Source organism: Pleurodeles waltl, chromosome 11 (assembly GCF_031143425.1).
Source record: "Pleurodeles waltl isolate 20211129_DDA chromosome 11, aPleWal1.hap1.20221129, whole genome shotgun sequence".
Taxonomy (NCBI): domain Eukaryota; kingdom Metazoa; phylum Chordata; class Amphibia; order Caudata; family Salamandridae; genus Pleurodeles; species Pleurodeles waltl.
Genome location: NC_090450.1, coordinates 528,546,964 through 528,561,421, shown reverse-complemented (window position 1 = coordinate 528,561,421; position 14,458 = coordinate 528,546,964). Strand labels below are relative to the sequence as shown.

At 44.7% G+C, this 14,458-nt stretch overlaps 1 protein-coding gene across 2 annotated transcripts in view; it reads right to left on the bottom strand.

The window, feature by feature from the left end:
• The window catches only part of ATR (ATR serine/threonine kinase), a 488,241-nt gene that overhangs the window by 279,162 nt on the left and 194,621 nt on the right, over positions 1-14,458 (bottom strand). For both annotated transcript variants that reach the window (XM_069213920.1, XM_069213921.1), the window contains exon 18: positions 5,371-5,501. In XM_069213920.1, the coding sequence (XP_069070021.1) occupies positions 5,371-5,501 (131 nt within the window). The remainder of the gene's footprint in view (positions 1-5,370; positions 5,502-14,458) is intronic.

Here is a 14,458-nt window from a genome sequence, read left to right as displayed (position 1 = left end):
CTGTGACGCCACCAACGACGCCGCTGGCCTGCACCGTGACCTGCCGATGCCACACGGAGTCGCATTGCCCTGCTTTGCACCGACGCTGTCATCGGACTACTTCACTAAGCCACTGCTCGCACCGCGACCTGTGGGCCCCGCACTCCGGCATCACCTGCTAACATCGCAGCCTGGGTATCCCCGACGACGACGCTCCTGCTGACACCGGTGCCGCTGCCTGCACCGTGGCCTGCGGACACCGCTCGTGAGGGTCACGAAGCACCATCCCGTCCCGCTGGCTTGGGCCTACCGACGACAGCGCTTCATCAACGCTTCAGCAACAATGCCCTGCAAATCCAAGGTACTGTTTGCGGGTCTTCCAGACACCGTAGCTGGCCCATAATGCCACGCCGGCCTGAACTGTTGGTTTTGTTGATCACGACGCCGTCATAGCCCCAGGTGGAGCTATCGACTTCAAGGAACTGTAGTTTTGAGTAAATCTTGCAGAATTCCTATTTTTCTTACTGTATGTTGGATTTTAATCATATTTGGTCTTGTTTTATATAGATAAATATTGGCTATTTTTCTGAAACTGGTGTGGTGTCCTTTTGTAGTGTTTTCACTTATTACTGTGTGTTATGTGCAAATGCTTTACACATTGCATCTGAGATAAGCCTGACTGCTCGTGCCAAGCTACCAAGGGAGTGAGCAAGGGTTATCTGAGCGGGTATCTCCCGTATCCTGGCTAGAGTGAGGGACCCTACTTGGACAGGGTGCAAACCGACTGCCAACTAGAGACCCCATTTCTAACACCCATGATTTTGTCGAACTCACTGTGCAGCTAAACTCAATGCATTCCTTCGCCAGTTCATACTACAACCAAATCATCAAGCTATTGATTTCTTATTGCATCTTCTTACAATGTGCAATACAGTAATCGGGCATCTTCTTTAAAGTAGTCATCTAGCTTTAAAATGGTGGTTCATTTTGATTTTGTGAGGGAATCAGTCACAGTAAACCACGGAACCCCGTCTGATATCAGTGTCTGCTTTAGAGAGTTTGGCTATGTTTGGCTGTCAATACAAATGCTAAGGTGCAGGAGGCCAAGACACTGGTGGAAGATTATAAGGTCTACATCTGGGATGGATGTGAGGTCGGCTACAGTAACAGAAGCAGCCCAGCACTTGGAATGGAGAAAGGTGAGCACCAGACCTCAAGCCTTTTCTCTGCAACTCAGTCTGAAGACTAACTGCCAAAGTACATCACCACCGCAGAAATGGAATTTGTAAGAAAACAAAACCAGCTATTTTTTTACACTCCGTTTATGATTTCACTGTACTTTATGATAAGTACTCCAATACTGTTGCTGCTAATGTTATGTTGTGGAGTGCCTCAGGCGATCACGACTAGCTCTTGAAGCTGGAGTTTCTCCTTTTGTGCTCCTAACCTCTGGAACTGTCTCCCAGACCATCGTAGGGCTGAATCCAACTCCTTTGCGTTCAACGAACAACAAAAATGTGGCTTTTCAAGCAAAAGATTTAGCATTTAGTTGTGTAGCTATATGTTACCTAGTAGGAAGTGCCATGAAACCTTAGGGGTCATGGGTGCTTTGAAGTAGTAATAACATAATATAGTATTCTTGAAGTGTGGTATGCATATAATATTGGTCAACAATTCTGAACAGAGCAGCACACAGTGAATGCATACTCTGGAACGTTGTAGATGTTGTTAAGTTGTCTGATTCCAGGATGTGACAATGGTGTGACTTGGCTAGCAATTCTGATCCTTATACCATGCTTTTAAAGTATTTCCTTTTGCAATTTACATCTTGAAAAGTGCAATTGGGAAGAATAATCAGTGAAACTAAATGTCCAGGAAAGACTTGTTGGTTCAAGAAAGTGAGCCTCCTAATAATGAAGATGAGCTGAAAGATATAAATAAGCATCGGCTGCCAGCAGGGCAAAATACTTCTTAGTGAACAGAAAGTAAAGAAACTTAAGGAAACAATGCTGTTTAGGTTTCTAAGCCTAGTTTCCTGGCATTCATTGAGCTTCTATATTATTTTAGATGGTGGGCAGAGTTAGAAGTGATCTTTGATCCTCCAAAGTCCTTCCTGTAGTGCTGAACATTTCAATGGTGGTCCCATTGTCCTAAGACGCCACACAGTGGGTTATGGGGGAAAAATGTTGTGTAAAAGGAATGCCCTGCAAAGCATTATGGGGTGATTTTCCGAGTGCAGCAAATATTGTAGTATCTTGACTGCCATGCTCAGAACAGCCCTTAGAGGACACCATAATATAAATAGCATTTTAAGAAACATGGTCAGGTAACCATATAGTCAGACCCTAGAGGGCAAACAACAAGAGAACAGAATGGCAGAAAGTAATGCAGTGCAACCATATACGTAACTCCTAGAGGGCATAGTGCCTTACACATTTTCAGGCCTACTCCAATACTATTACAAACAAGGCCCTTAAAACACAAACTACTCCAAGCAGTAAAACAAAAGTTCCAGCCATGAGAGAGATTAAAAAGACATTGAATGATGGGAGAGGTTAATATTTTGGGATACTCCAAACTAGTGTGGAGACCCAGAGATGACCAAGACCTAGAGAACAAATCATGCTGAACGGTTTGGTGGTGGTCCCATTGTCGTAGGACCACCACAGGCTGAATTCTAGGCAAACATGTTTTAACAAAGAAAAACCCCACAAAGCATTATGGGGCGAGTATCCCGACTACAGTGAATATTATAGCATCAGCTCTCCTGCTGTGCTGCCGGGAGAGCTGTTTTGAGGATTTCTGTGGGTTGTTTTCTGTTTTAAATGCTCCAGGTTGTATATTTCTCAAATGCTAAACTTGTACATAAGTGATACTCATGTAAAGCGCTCCTCAGATCGAGGTTGAGCTATATGAAACTTCACATAGGCATGTTGTGTAGCCATTTTAGTTATAGATCCATGCACGTTATTTTAGCATGTAGGCCTGCCGCTGTGCACTTTAACCTAGATATATTTTTTCAGCTTCATTTTATTATTCTTAAAATAGCCACTTTTGTGGTCTTGTTTTATTTCTCTCTATCTAGCTGTTTTTGCCTAGGCCAGCACTGCGTTCTCAAACAAGACATTCTTGCTCACTCTGTGCTTCTTTCAAGGCTGCAGTAAGATAGGTTGCCGGTGAACGTGGTACAAGTTTTGTCTCTGACATTCACAGAAAAACACACATCCTTACGTAGACATTTTCTTAGAACGTCAGCTGTTTTATTATAAAAACACTTCCCTGTCCCTTACACATTAGAGGGAGATTCCAGACAGAGAACCACAACTGTATGCTAATTGCTGAACGCTTTGCTACAGCTGCTTATGCAGACTTCAGGCCTTTGCTCTGGTATGGGGGATGATGTCTTCCCAGAGGAACCTGAAGGGCAGAATTAGAGCTTAACACGCTGTGCTCTATCATAGCCTAGGTAGGAATTAGTCTATTGACTCTAGTGACAAAATGGTAGCGTTATTTCTATGCTTTACTCTCCATGTCACCATTTTAATCTGGTCATGCTGTATCCTCCTGGTTATTGCAGCACATGCTTTGCTATCTAAGATGCAGTTGCTTTATTAAAATCTTATTGAAACATATACTGCCTCTGTTTGTCATTGTGTATGTGAGATTAATGTAACGGAGAGAAACGGATGAGACTTGAGTGACCACGGTTTCCCTGAGAAATTCAAATATCTAATGCACTCGGCTGCCCAATCATCCCTGCTCTTGGGTGGAGATGAGGCAGTGCTAGTTAGCCAGAGCAAAGCCCGGATTGGGGCAACAGGTGTCACCTGTAGTGTGTAAGACTAGGTCTCCCACACCACAGGCGATTCTGCCGCTCAAAATCCAGTAGTCTCATTAGAATAATGAGAGCCTATGCGACAGGCATGTAAAGCGCTCCTCCAATCGAATTTGTGCTACATGAAACTTCACGTTTTCATGTAAAGAGCTGTTCCGACTGAGTTTGCGCTATATGAACCCTAGAATTTTTTTTTTTTAATAAATAAGAAAGAACTCCCCTCCAGCTTGCAGCCTTTGGGTGCAGACATCACAAATAAACAGCGGCATGCTGAAAACAAGGAAGAGGAAGACACAACATACGGCCACTCAGCACGAAGAGGTGAGGCAAAAGAAACAAGCATTTGCTATGCAATGGGTCTCGTGTTTGCTCGAGTTAAAGCTAATAAGGTTGTAAACTCCTAACCAGACTTTTCTTGCCACAAAGTGAAAATGAAAAGTAAAACAGTTTCACACAAGTGAGCTGACGGCCGCCATGACTGCAAAGCAGGCACACAAAAGGAAACCGATGTTTGCTCGGAGTGAAACGTATTGGCTAAAGTGCAAATATCCATGTAACCGGCAAAAGTGCAAATATCCATGTAACAAGGTAGATGTCATGCGAAGTGCTTGACTACTGCCCAGCGAGATCGTGCTGCCTACAAATTAGAAGAGAAAAAGTAGTCCAGAAACCATACCGAAAACATGGAGCCTCGTATGTTTTCAGTAGTTGGCCGGTACGCTCGAGGCGGGCTACACATCGGAAAAGGCATGACGTATACATATCTTTCACTAATTAAATCAAGCAAACTTTAAAAGGCAAAAGGCAAGCCCACTAACCAACCAAACTGATGGGCGTGGTTAAAAGCCCACAGAGAGATTATATATGGTACAGAGCACTTTGCGCGCTTGACATAAAAAAAAAAAAAGTAGTGAAACACACTAAGGTATATGGCCGATCGTGCAATAATCCATATCACAGGGTCTGTCTCAAAGGCGGTAACAAAGCAGCCTCAAGGCGGGACAAACAAAGCTTTTACCTACAAAATCCAGGGAATTTTGAAAGGCAGGCCAAGGAACAAATTAAAATGATGGGCGTGAGATGGGCGTGATGCAAGCCCACAGTTGTAGATTACAACATGTCGAGACACAGCGCTTGCACGCTGCCTAGGCTCGACCTAAAAAAAGAGAACGAACCCAAGAAAATTAAAAGTCACAAAACTCTAATAAAAATTACATTGTAACTGAACGGATTTGCCTTTCGGCTTGTAGAAAGAAAGCATAAAAGGAACTGAGATGGTTAACATAAACTGAAGCAGATGTACCGATAGCCAGTAGCTGGCGCCTTCTAAGTTTCAAAACGCCAGGTCATTCAGGCAGTCTAGTGCCTTGTAATGGAAACAGGAAGCTTTCTGAAACCAATTAAAGCCTGGAATAACAAGCAGAAGTTTTTATCCCGATCTACAATGATTTTACAATTTCATGCCAAGTTTAGCTGCATGTGTGGTGCAGGTTCCCATTGTCACGTTTTTCCAATTTGTTTGCAAATGATTTGCAAAAACGTGTTTGATACTTTACTTGCAGCACAGCTCTGGGAAGTCATCCTTGTATCTGAGCCCCGTCCGAAGTGTGGTCATCATTTTCACTCTCACGGAACTGATGTGCTTGGGCCCCAAGAGCGTCATCAGAGACATCAAACTGTTCAACGCCTGCCAAGTGAAGACATGGAACCAGGTTTTATTATTTTTTCTCTTTCCCTGACCCTAGATGACTTTCAAGGGAAAAAAAAGTTGACTAAAGGGAAATAATCTGATTATGCCATGAACATTTCAGACAACAATGAAAGATATTAAGCGTGCAAGTTTCACAATAATGAAGAGGCACTTATATTCACATCATGTACGTCTGCGTCAGGAAACGGAGGCTGAAACTCTCAATACGGTAAATACTATTCAATTAAACGAATCAACTCTAAACAGATGGTATTAGGAATTAATTAAACCCTGCTTAAACTCTTGCCACCGGCTGAATACTGACCTCATTTCCGCTTTTGAGGCAATGCCACAGATGCCAAATATGATAGGCAAGTGAAGTCGAATATAACGCAGCAAATAAATTTAAAGGAATTTTCGAAACCTTGCTTATAACTAGCAATGGCAAAGCCAATAGGTCTGGGGTCCTCCACGTGTTTTGTTTCACCATGGCTTTTGCAAAGCTTTGTTTGGGAAGCTGCCGGGCACTACCAATCGAAACTAAAAATGACCAAAGGCAAAAATGTTTTTTAGTCTAAAAAAAGTACACATTACCATGGCACCCCCTGGCACTGAAGGGAACAACTTTGCATGCGCATGTGCTCATTGTGAGAGAGCAGCATGCCTTAAAATCATAGGAAAGACAACCCCGTGATGCATACTCGAGAGGGCAGGAGACAAATGTGGATGACACAGCCACAGACAAATGGGTGAAGTGTGGGTGCAAATCCCTATAACTATGTCACACATTTAATTTTACTTATCTATTCTTTTCCATACCTACCCCTTCACCCTTTCTAGCCTATGTCCTTCTTGACCCTTCCTTTCTCCGTTCGTACTTTCTGCTCCTTCCACATCCTATCTATTTCCGTCCTTTTATTTACTTCTTGACTTTCATTTCCTGTCACCATTTCCATTAAACTCGACCTAATCTCCCTTACCTATCAATCCATCTTTTTCCTTTTGCTTCCCTCCATTCCCTTCCCCTTTTCATTTATACCCTCTAGTATGCTATTCATTTACTTTTCTTCTTCCCTCTGTTCCATATCCCTAGTCATTACTGCCTGTCCCTGCACAACCACTTTCCCTAACCATTACCTCTCTCCTTCTCCCCCTTGCCCCCTCCCCTTCTCTACTTGTTCCTTGTCCTCTCCTTTTCTTCCCCATCCCTTCCAATGAACTCCCAATGAATTTCTTGTTTCTTCTCCCTTTGCTACTATTCCTTCTGGCTCCTTGTATCTCCATTACCAACTCTTCAAGTTCATCCCCAACATCCCTCCTCACTTTCCTCTCTTCCCCTTTGCCTTTCTTTTCCTACACCCCCGATCCCAACCATTTCACTCTACACCCCTTAATCCCTTGCCCTCGATGCCCATTTCTTCCCCTCCGCTTTGACTCCTGGCTTCCCTCTTCTCATCTCCCTTACCCACCCCAATGCATTACTTTCCCTTTGATACCCCCTCATCCACCATTCTTTCCTTTCATTTACCTCCTGTACATTTCCATTCCATCTAAACCCCCTTTACACCGCTTCCACTCCCTTTATCAATCCCACCCATACCTGACCCTCTCCCCTTCACCTTTCCATTCTTTCCCCACCCCACTGCTTCCCTATCCCTTCCCCATTCTCTTCTTTCCCTACTTGTACTATCTAGACCACCCCCCTTCCCCTACTGTGCATCCTCGTCCTCCCTTCCATGCCACAGAGTACCCTAGCCACAGCCATTCTTTCCTAATGTACCCCACATCCAATCCCCCTTTCTGTTCCCAGCCCATTTTCTTTCCCTTCCCAATCCTTTACATTCCCACACTTTCCTGATTTACTTTTTCCTTTCACACACTAACCCATACATTTCTTTCTCTGTCCAATGTGTTTCTATCCTCTTTTCTTGCTGTTCCTCCATCTGCTTCCCTACTTCCCAATTCCCTTGCTCCCATTCCATCCCCTCTGCTTCCCTCATCTCCTCCACCTTTTCTCTTTTGCCCCATCCCCTCCCTATCCTTTTCTTCCTTTTCTCTCCCATTTCCTTCCCTCTCCTCCATTTCTTTTTCTCCTCTGTTTTCACCTACTTTACACTTCCTACCCCAGCCCTTCCCCACCCTTCAGTTCCATCTTCACTCCCCCTTTCCCTCAGTTTTGCTATCCCTTTCACAGCCTTCTTTATTCCCAACCCTGCTTTACTCTCTCCTCCTCCCCTGCCACTCCATCTCCATGCCCCCTTGCTTTCCATTCCCATACTTGTTTCACACTCATGTTTACCTCCCTTATTCCTTTGTCCTCATTTCCCCTTCTCTCCTTTTCTCTTTCATTACATACCCCATCCCTTCCCTATGGTTCACTTTCCTCCCCATCCCATTGACACCCCTTTCACCTTCCCTTTCCTATTCTTTCTCCTTCCTTGTTCCCCTGTCCCACTGTAGCCTCTATAATTTTTCCCTTTTCCGATCTTTATCTCTTCCTTCCAGCCTATTCCCTTCCACTCGTTTTCCTTCCTTACCCTGGGCTTCCAGCCAGCTTATTATTAACTGCTTTACTTCTGCTCTCTTCCTTCCTTCACTCCTCTCAGCTATCCCCTCCATTCCTTCTCCTATCCTATCCCTTGCCTCCCTCCCAGACCTACTCTCTTCACTTATACCCCCTTTTCTAATCTACCTGTCCTCTCCAATCACTTCACCTCTTCTTTTCCCCTCTCCCACTCCCTTCTTCAAACTTGTTCTACCACCCAGCAATCTTTTCATTTCTTTTTTAGAATTTCATGCCTTCCCTCCATACACCTTCTATCCTCTATTTTTGCATTTCCTTTCATTCACCATCCAGTCATTCACCTATTTTCCTTCTCAATTTCCGTCCATTCTCTCCCTTTCTACTCTCTTGTCTACTCTTTGCTCTTGTCTTATCTTCTCTCCCTTTTCCTCCCTTCTATCATCTGCCTTCATTCATTTTCTTGTTACAACCTACCCTTTGTCTCTTCTCCCATTTCCCTCCCTCCTCTCTTTACTCACTCTTAATCTTCACTCCCCTATCCTTCCCCACCCCTCCCCTTCTCTCACATTCGCTTCCTTTCTCTCCAACATTCCATCCCTGACCTCCCGTTTCAAGCCTGACCCATTCGGCCCTCCCACCCACTCCCTTTATCTAAATTATCCCTCCATTACTTAAGCTACATCTGTCAATTCCTTCCACTCTCCCTCCCTCCTGCACCCTTTCCTATCCTTCACCTTCTTTTATTCCCCTTGCTTCAAACCCTGCTTTCCCTATTCAATTTTCTTCCCTCCTATCCCCAACATTCCCATCCCTTCTCTCCGAGTGTTTAACATTACCTTCCCAATTAACTTATCTGCCTTTCTCTACACACCCTTAACTCCAAAAATGACATTCTCCGTCTCCCCACCCGCTTTATTCTTTTTTCTCCCCTTCCAATCTCCTTTCCTTTTGCATCTCTTCCTTCCTTCCCTTCCTCTACTACACTTACCTGCCTTTAACTTGCCTAACATTATTCTCTTCCAAGACCTTGAACGCCAATTCCTTCCTCAAGTCCACCTATGTATTCAATTATATATCTATCTCCCTTCCTTCCCCATCACTAGCCTTTTCTACCCTACTCTATTCCCATCCATTCCCTTTCCCTAACCCACCTCTTCCCCTTTCCTTGCTGTTCTCCACCAGCATCCTTTTCCTTCCATCATAGCATAGCTCCCCAGCCCCTTCCCCATCTTCCCTCCTCCTTTATCTCCCATCCCCTCCCACCACATCCTCTCCTATCCTTCATATCTCCCCCTTACCTTTCCTTAGCTACCTCTTGCCCTGCTCTTCTTTTCCGTCCTCCTGTCCCCATTCACTCCCTTTTCTCTCCTTCCCCATTTAATTTTCCCCATGCCCCCTTTCCTTCCTTATTTCTTCCATCCCTTCCTCACCACCCGGATCCTGCTCCATTTTCATTTCTATCATACATCTCCTTCACTTTCCTTCTTGTTCCTTGCAGCAATCTTCCTTAACCTTATCCGTGCATGTCCCTCCTTTATCCCTTCTTTCAGTTCCCTAGGCCACCACCTAGTATCCAATCCAGTATTCCCTCCGTCCCTTCAGGATTCATTCACTACATTTTGACTTACCTCTGTTGATGCATCAACTCTTCCTTCCTAGCTGTCCTTCACCGCCCCCTCGCCCTCCACTGTATACCATTTCTCCTATCCACCCTTTCCCAAGCCTTCCTTTCTTTCCCTCTAATTCCCTCTACTCACCTGCCCTTCTCGCTTCACCTCTATAATTGCACTCTCTCCGTTGTCGTTCCCCTCTCATTCCCTCCCTCACCAGCTCCATTCCCACTCCCTTTCATTACTCTATTCAAGTCCTCCTACCCACGCATTCGTTAGACTTGTTTCTCTTACACTACTTATATCTTCCTTTACACTTCTTACTCTGTGCACACCTTTTACTTCCATTCTCTGCCGTGCCTTGTCCCACCATTTTACCTCTATTGAATCCACATCTCCACAAGTCCTTCAACCACTTTACCCTCTCTAGTACCTTATTTGACTTCCTTTCCCAAAAGGTCCCCTGTTATAGCAAAGTATCCTTAGCGCCAACTCCCTCCATTAATGCAGCCCTTCTTTCCCACCAGTAACTCCCTTCTCGGGCACTGATCCTCCTGTTACTTTGGAACTCATCAGTGTCTTATAACCTTTCCCTTCCCTGTCTTGTTTTGCTCCCATCCTCCTCATAACCACTCAACTTACCCCTTTCCGTCCTTTTCTCGCTCCGTCTCACACTTCACCTCAATCCTTTGCTTCTCCCTCCCCTCAACTCTGTCTCCCACAAGTCAGTATTCCTGCCAAGCACTATCATTCCAAAGAAACCTTCCCTTATGTTAATCCCTCGATGTAACCTTGATGTCCATCTCCCTCCTACTGCCTTGCCTCTTCTGCCTCTTCTTACTCTCTCCCTCATATCCAACTTCCTCTTCCATACAATCCATTTCCCCTTCAAACTCCAATCTCCTCGGTGCCAGACTGCCAAGTTTCTTTCCACTCATGTCTACATCCTTACCCTTATTGAACCACCATATCCATAACCTGCCTTGCCATTCTTCACCACTCTCCCATCTTCTACCCCGCCAAATAAGAACCCTCAACCCTACTTTTTATCTCAACACTACTCACATTTGGGTTAGGATTTGAAGGATACAGAAGGCTAGAGCCACAGCAGTTTGGCACCAGTGTCAGCAACAATGGCCTCTGTATACCCCTCCAAAGTCCAATATCTTGTAAGGATAGCCCTAGTGATTAGTTATTAAAAAATACTCATGGGCCCTGGGCTTTAAAGAAAGAGTTATGTTTTACAGTGTGTAATGTCCAGCAGCCATTTCTGGCTTCTATGGTGGGCATGGGCAGGCAAGGCATCGGGACATAAAGACCCCAGTTACTCTCAGAACTACCACCTGTGTCTGGCCAGTTCCTTTCTTATTGCAGCTGTGGCCGTATTGGTTTGACTGTAGGTCCCAGCATGTGACACTTTCTTTCAGGTGCACACCAGAGGCTGAGAACATAGCATCCCTCCCAAAAATCAAAAGCAAAAAAACAATGGGAGAGTCAGAATGCATAAAAGGAATGACAAGATGGGATCATTCAAGTTCGTAGAACTAAAGTCACAGTGAAGGCCAGAGATTGAGGTGTAAGTCTTAAAGCCCTTGATCTCTTTACAGAGCCTCACGACTTCTTGTTTCAGTGGTGAAAATTCTAGGATCACAGGATTAACCAGCATCCTCAATAGTGTTCTCAGGAATCGCAGATTATAAAGGTAGCGTTGTGGTCATCTATACTATTGGCTGGGTTGTCTCAGGCTCTATGTAAGTTTAATTTTAGTCTCCAGACCACGGTTTTGGTGCATGTGACTTATTTCGCTTCCTTGACAGATGTAACCATCATTCCTTTCCTGGCTATGACCTGAATTTGCTTTCAAGGTTATGAAGAAATTGCTGCTAGGATGGTGATCTTGGTCTACTATGGTACCTGAAATCTACAAGTTATACTGAGGACTACTCCAACTTTGACTTTCTCGTTGCTGTGCCAGCACCTACACCTGATCGGAACCCACTTTCAGTTTCTTTATAGTATATCACAACACACCCCAATAGTCCACTACATGTGCACCAGTGTTCATGCTATTGTCACCGCACAAAATTACTATCTCCACCATATCTAACTGGGTTAGTCATGGTTTCCAAGGTTGTGGGGTGTGTCACTTGAACAACAAAACCATGTTGAAGAGACTGAAAGGCAGTTCAATAACTAACAGGGAGCCTGAGACATTCCAGCCAATGGTAATGATGATCAGAAGGCTATCTTAATGAGGTAAACACTGAGAAAAGCATTCAGGATGACAGTCCCTCCAATGGTCCTGCTATTATCTCCACTGTTGCAAGTGGTGAGGCTGTGCGAGGAGGCCAAAGGCGATACAACCTTCATCCTAATTCTGCAGAGACTATGAATTTAAATGATTACTCATCTTGCCATATCTTATTCATTCTGGTCACTCTTTGGTCCTTCTTTTCTTCAATGTTTTTGGGTGGCTGTGATGCACTTAATTTCTGGCACCTACCTGTGATGAAAGACACAGTATGCTGGGGCACTGCAGTCACATCCTTAAGGCCGTGTGCAACTGCTGGGAAAAATGAAAGTAATTGACCCCACACCAGCAGCAATTCAGAGAGAAACTGAGTGTATGCTCTCATTGTACACCGTTTTGCCTCACCCGCCTCTGCTCTCCAGATAAGCCCTACATAGCTCTGGCTCTACACTAAATACAACACTTTATTTTAGTATTTTTTTGTCTTCAAAACGTTGGTCCTAGGACACTTCTTACTGATTCATTAAATACTCCATTGCCTCCTTCAAGGGAGCAGAATCACACACAGATACAGTGGATTGGGAAGACAAGAAAAGAGGAATGAAACAGACATGGGTAATGGAATGGGTAGTATGAGTAGAGGAAGGTGAGCATGGGGAATGGGTGATGAAGGGATGTGCAGGATCTAGGAAACAGAAGGCAGGGCAAAGGAAAAGGCAGAAGGAAGGGAAAGGAAAGGAAGTTAAAGGTAGGGAAAGAGACGGAAAGGGGAAAGTTGAGTGATATGCAGGGGTAGTGAGGAGAAAAAAGAGGAGAGAATTAAATGGTTCAGGTTGGGCAGGAATTTGAGAGTAAGGGACAAATCAAGAGAGTAAATGTAAGTGGAGGAGGGAAATTAATGGAATGAGATAGGGAGGTAGGATGTGGCAGGGAAAGGAACCAGATGGAAAGGCAGGGGAGGGGAAAGGAGTTTGGTATGGAAGTGAAAGAGAGAGGATAGGGGAAGAGCGGGAGGTTGGGGGATCAGAGAGAAGAGAAGGAGAGAGGGAGAAAGGAAGGGAAGGCAGGATAGGAGAGATAAATAGACTAGTAGTGTAAAGAAAGGAATGGAGTTGGTGAGGGTTTTGGAAGGAAGGGTGAACCAAATAAAAAAAAAAAGATGAGTGCTGAATGTGTCAAAAGGTCTGTAAAAGTAGAGGTGAAAGATGGGATTTGGAAGGGTGAAAAATGAAGGTGGAGGGTAGAGATGGGAATGTAAAGGGAATAGGTCAGGGAGAGGAAAGGAAAGGATAGAAATGATTTGAAGGCTAAGACAAGAAAGTGAAGAGAGGGAAAGGAAATGAGAGTTGGGTGAAAAAAAGGGAAGGAAAGATGAACTTAAGTTAACTAGAAGGGGAAGGAATGGCAAGTGGGGATGGTAGGGTGGGGGCGGCAAAGGGTTAAAACTGAATAAGGTAGAGAAGGGTATGGAGGACTCGGAGGGGGCGGGTGTGGAAGTGGGTGAGGACGGAAGAGATGAGAGGACTTTGGGATAGAGAGTGAATGATGGAACAGAGGACAGGAAGTAGATATGGAAGAGAAATTAGTAAATGACGTGGAAAGAGAATGAAATGAGAAGGAATGCAGATGGAGGGGATGTTTAAGGAAATGAAAGCACCTGGTAGAGAGGAGAGGGGAGGAAGAAAAGGCAAGTGAGTGGGGTGAGGGGAATGAAATAAGGGCAATGTGCGAAAGAAAGGAAGCAGGGGAAGAAATGTATGGGGATACAGCAGTTAAGCATTGGGAGGAGAGGAAGAGATGGATGGAAGGAATGGGGAACGGGTTGGGTATGTAAGGGATGAGAAGAAGTGAAGGGAATAACATAGAAAAGACAAGGAAGGAAAGTGGAGGAGAAGGAAAATAGCTGGGGATAAGAGGAGAAAAGTGGGGGCAGGAGATAGAAAAGAAGGGAGGATGGGAAAGACGAGCAGGATTAAGGAAAGCAAATGACTTGGCAAGGACGTAAAGGGATGGAGATTAATAAGCACGTATGTGAAGGGAAGGGAAGGATATAGGGATTTTGTGGAAGAGGGAAGGTGAAAGTAAAAATAAGTTGAAGTAGAACGAATGAAGCTGGAAGGGTAGAGCAGGGAAGGCTAAGGACTAGGAGAGAGTATGGTAGGTAAGGATAGGGAGCGGAGGGATGGCAAAGGAGTTGGGTAGTGAAGAGATGATGAGGGAAAGGGTAGAAAGTGAAATTAATAAAAATGGGGGATGGGAAGTATGGAGAGAAATAACTATGGCAAAGACGGGAAGGGAATGAAGGGGGAATGGACAGAGAGAGTGCGCTAAAGGAAAGGAGAGCACTTGTTAGGGAGAGGAAGGGATGAGAAGGCGCAGGCAGTGAGTCAAGAGAGGGAAACGGGTGTATGGAAGAGGGGAAGAGAAGTGGGGAGGGAAGGTAAATGAACGGACAGGGAGAGTAGTTAAAGGTAGGGTAGTGGAAAGGGAAGCAAAGTATGGGTGGAAGGACTATGGAAAGGGGTGGGTATGGAAGAAAAGAGGAAAAGAATGCATGGCATAATGAAGG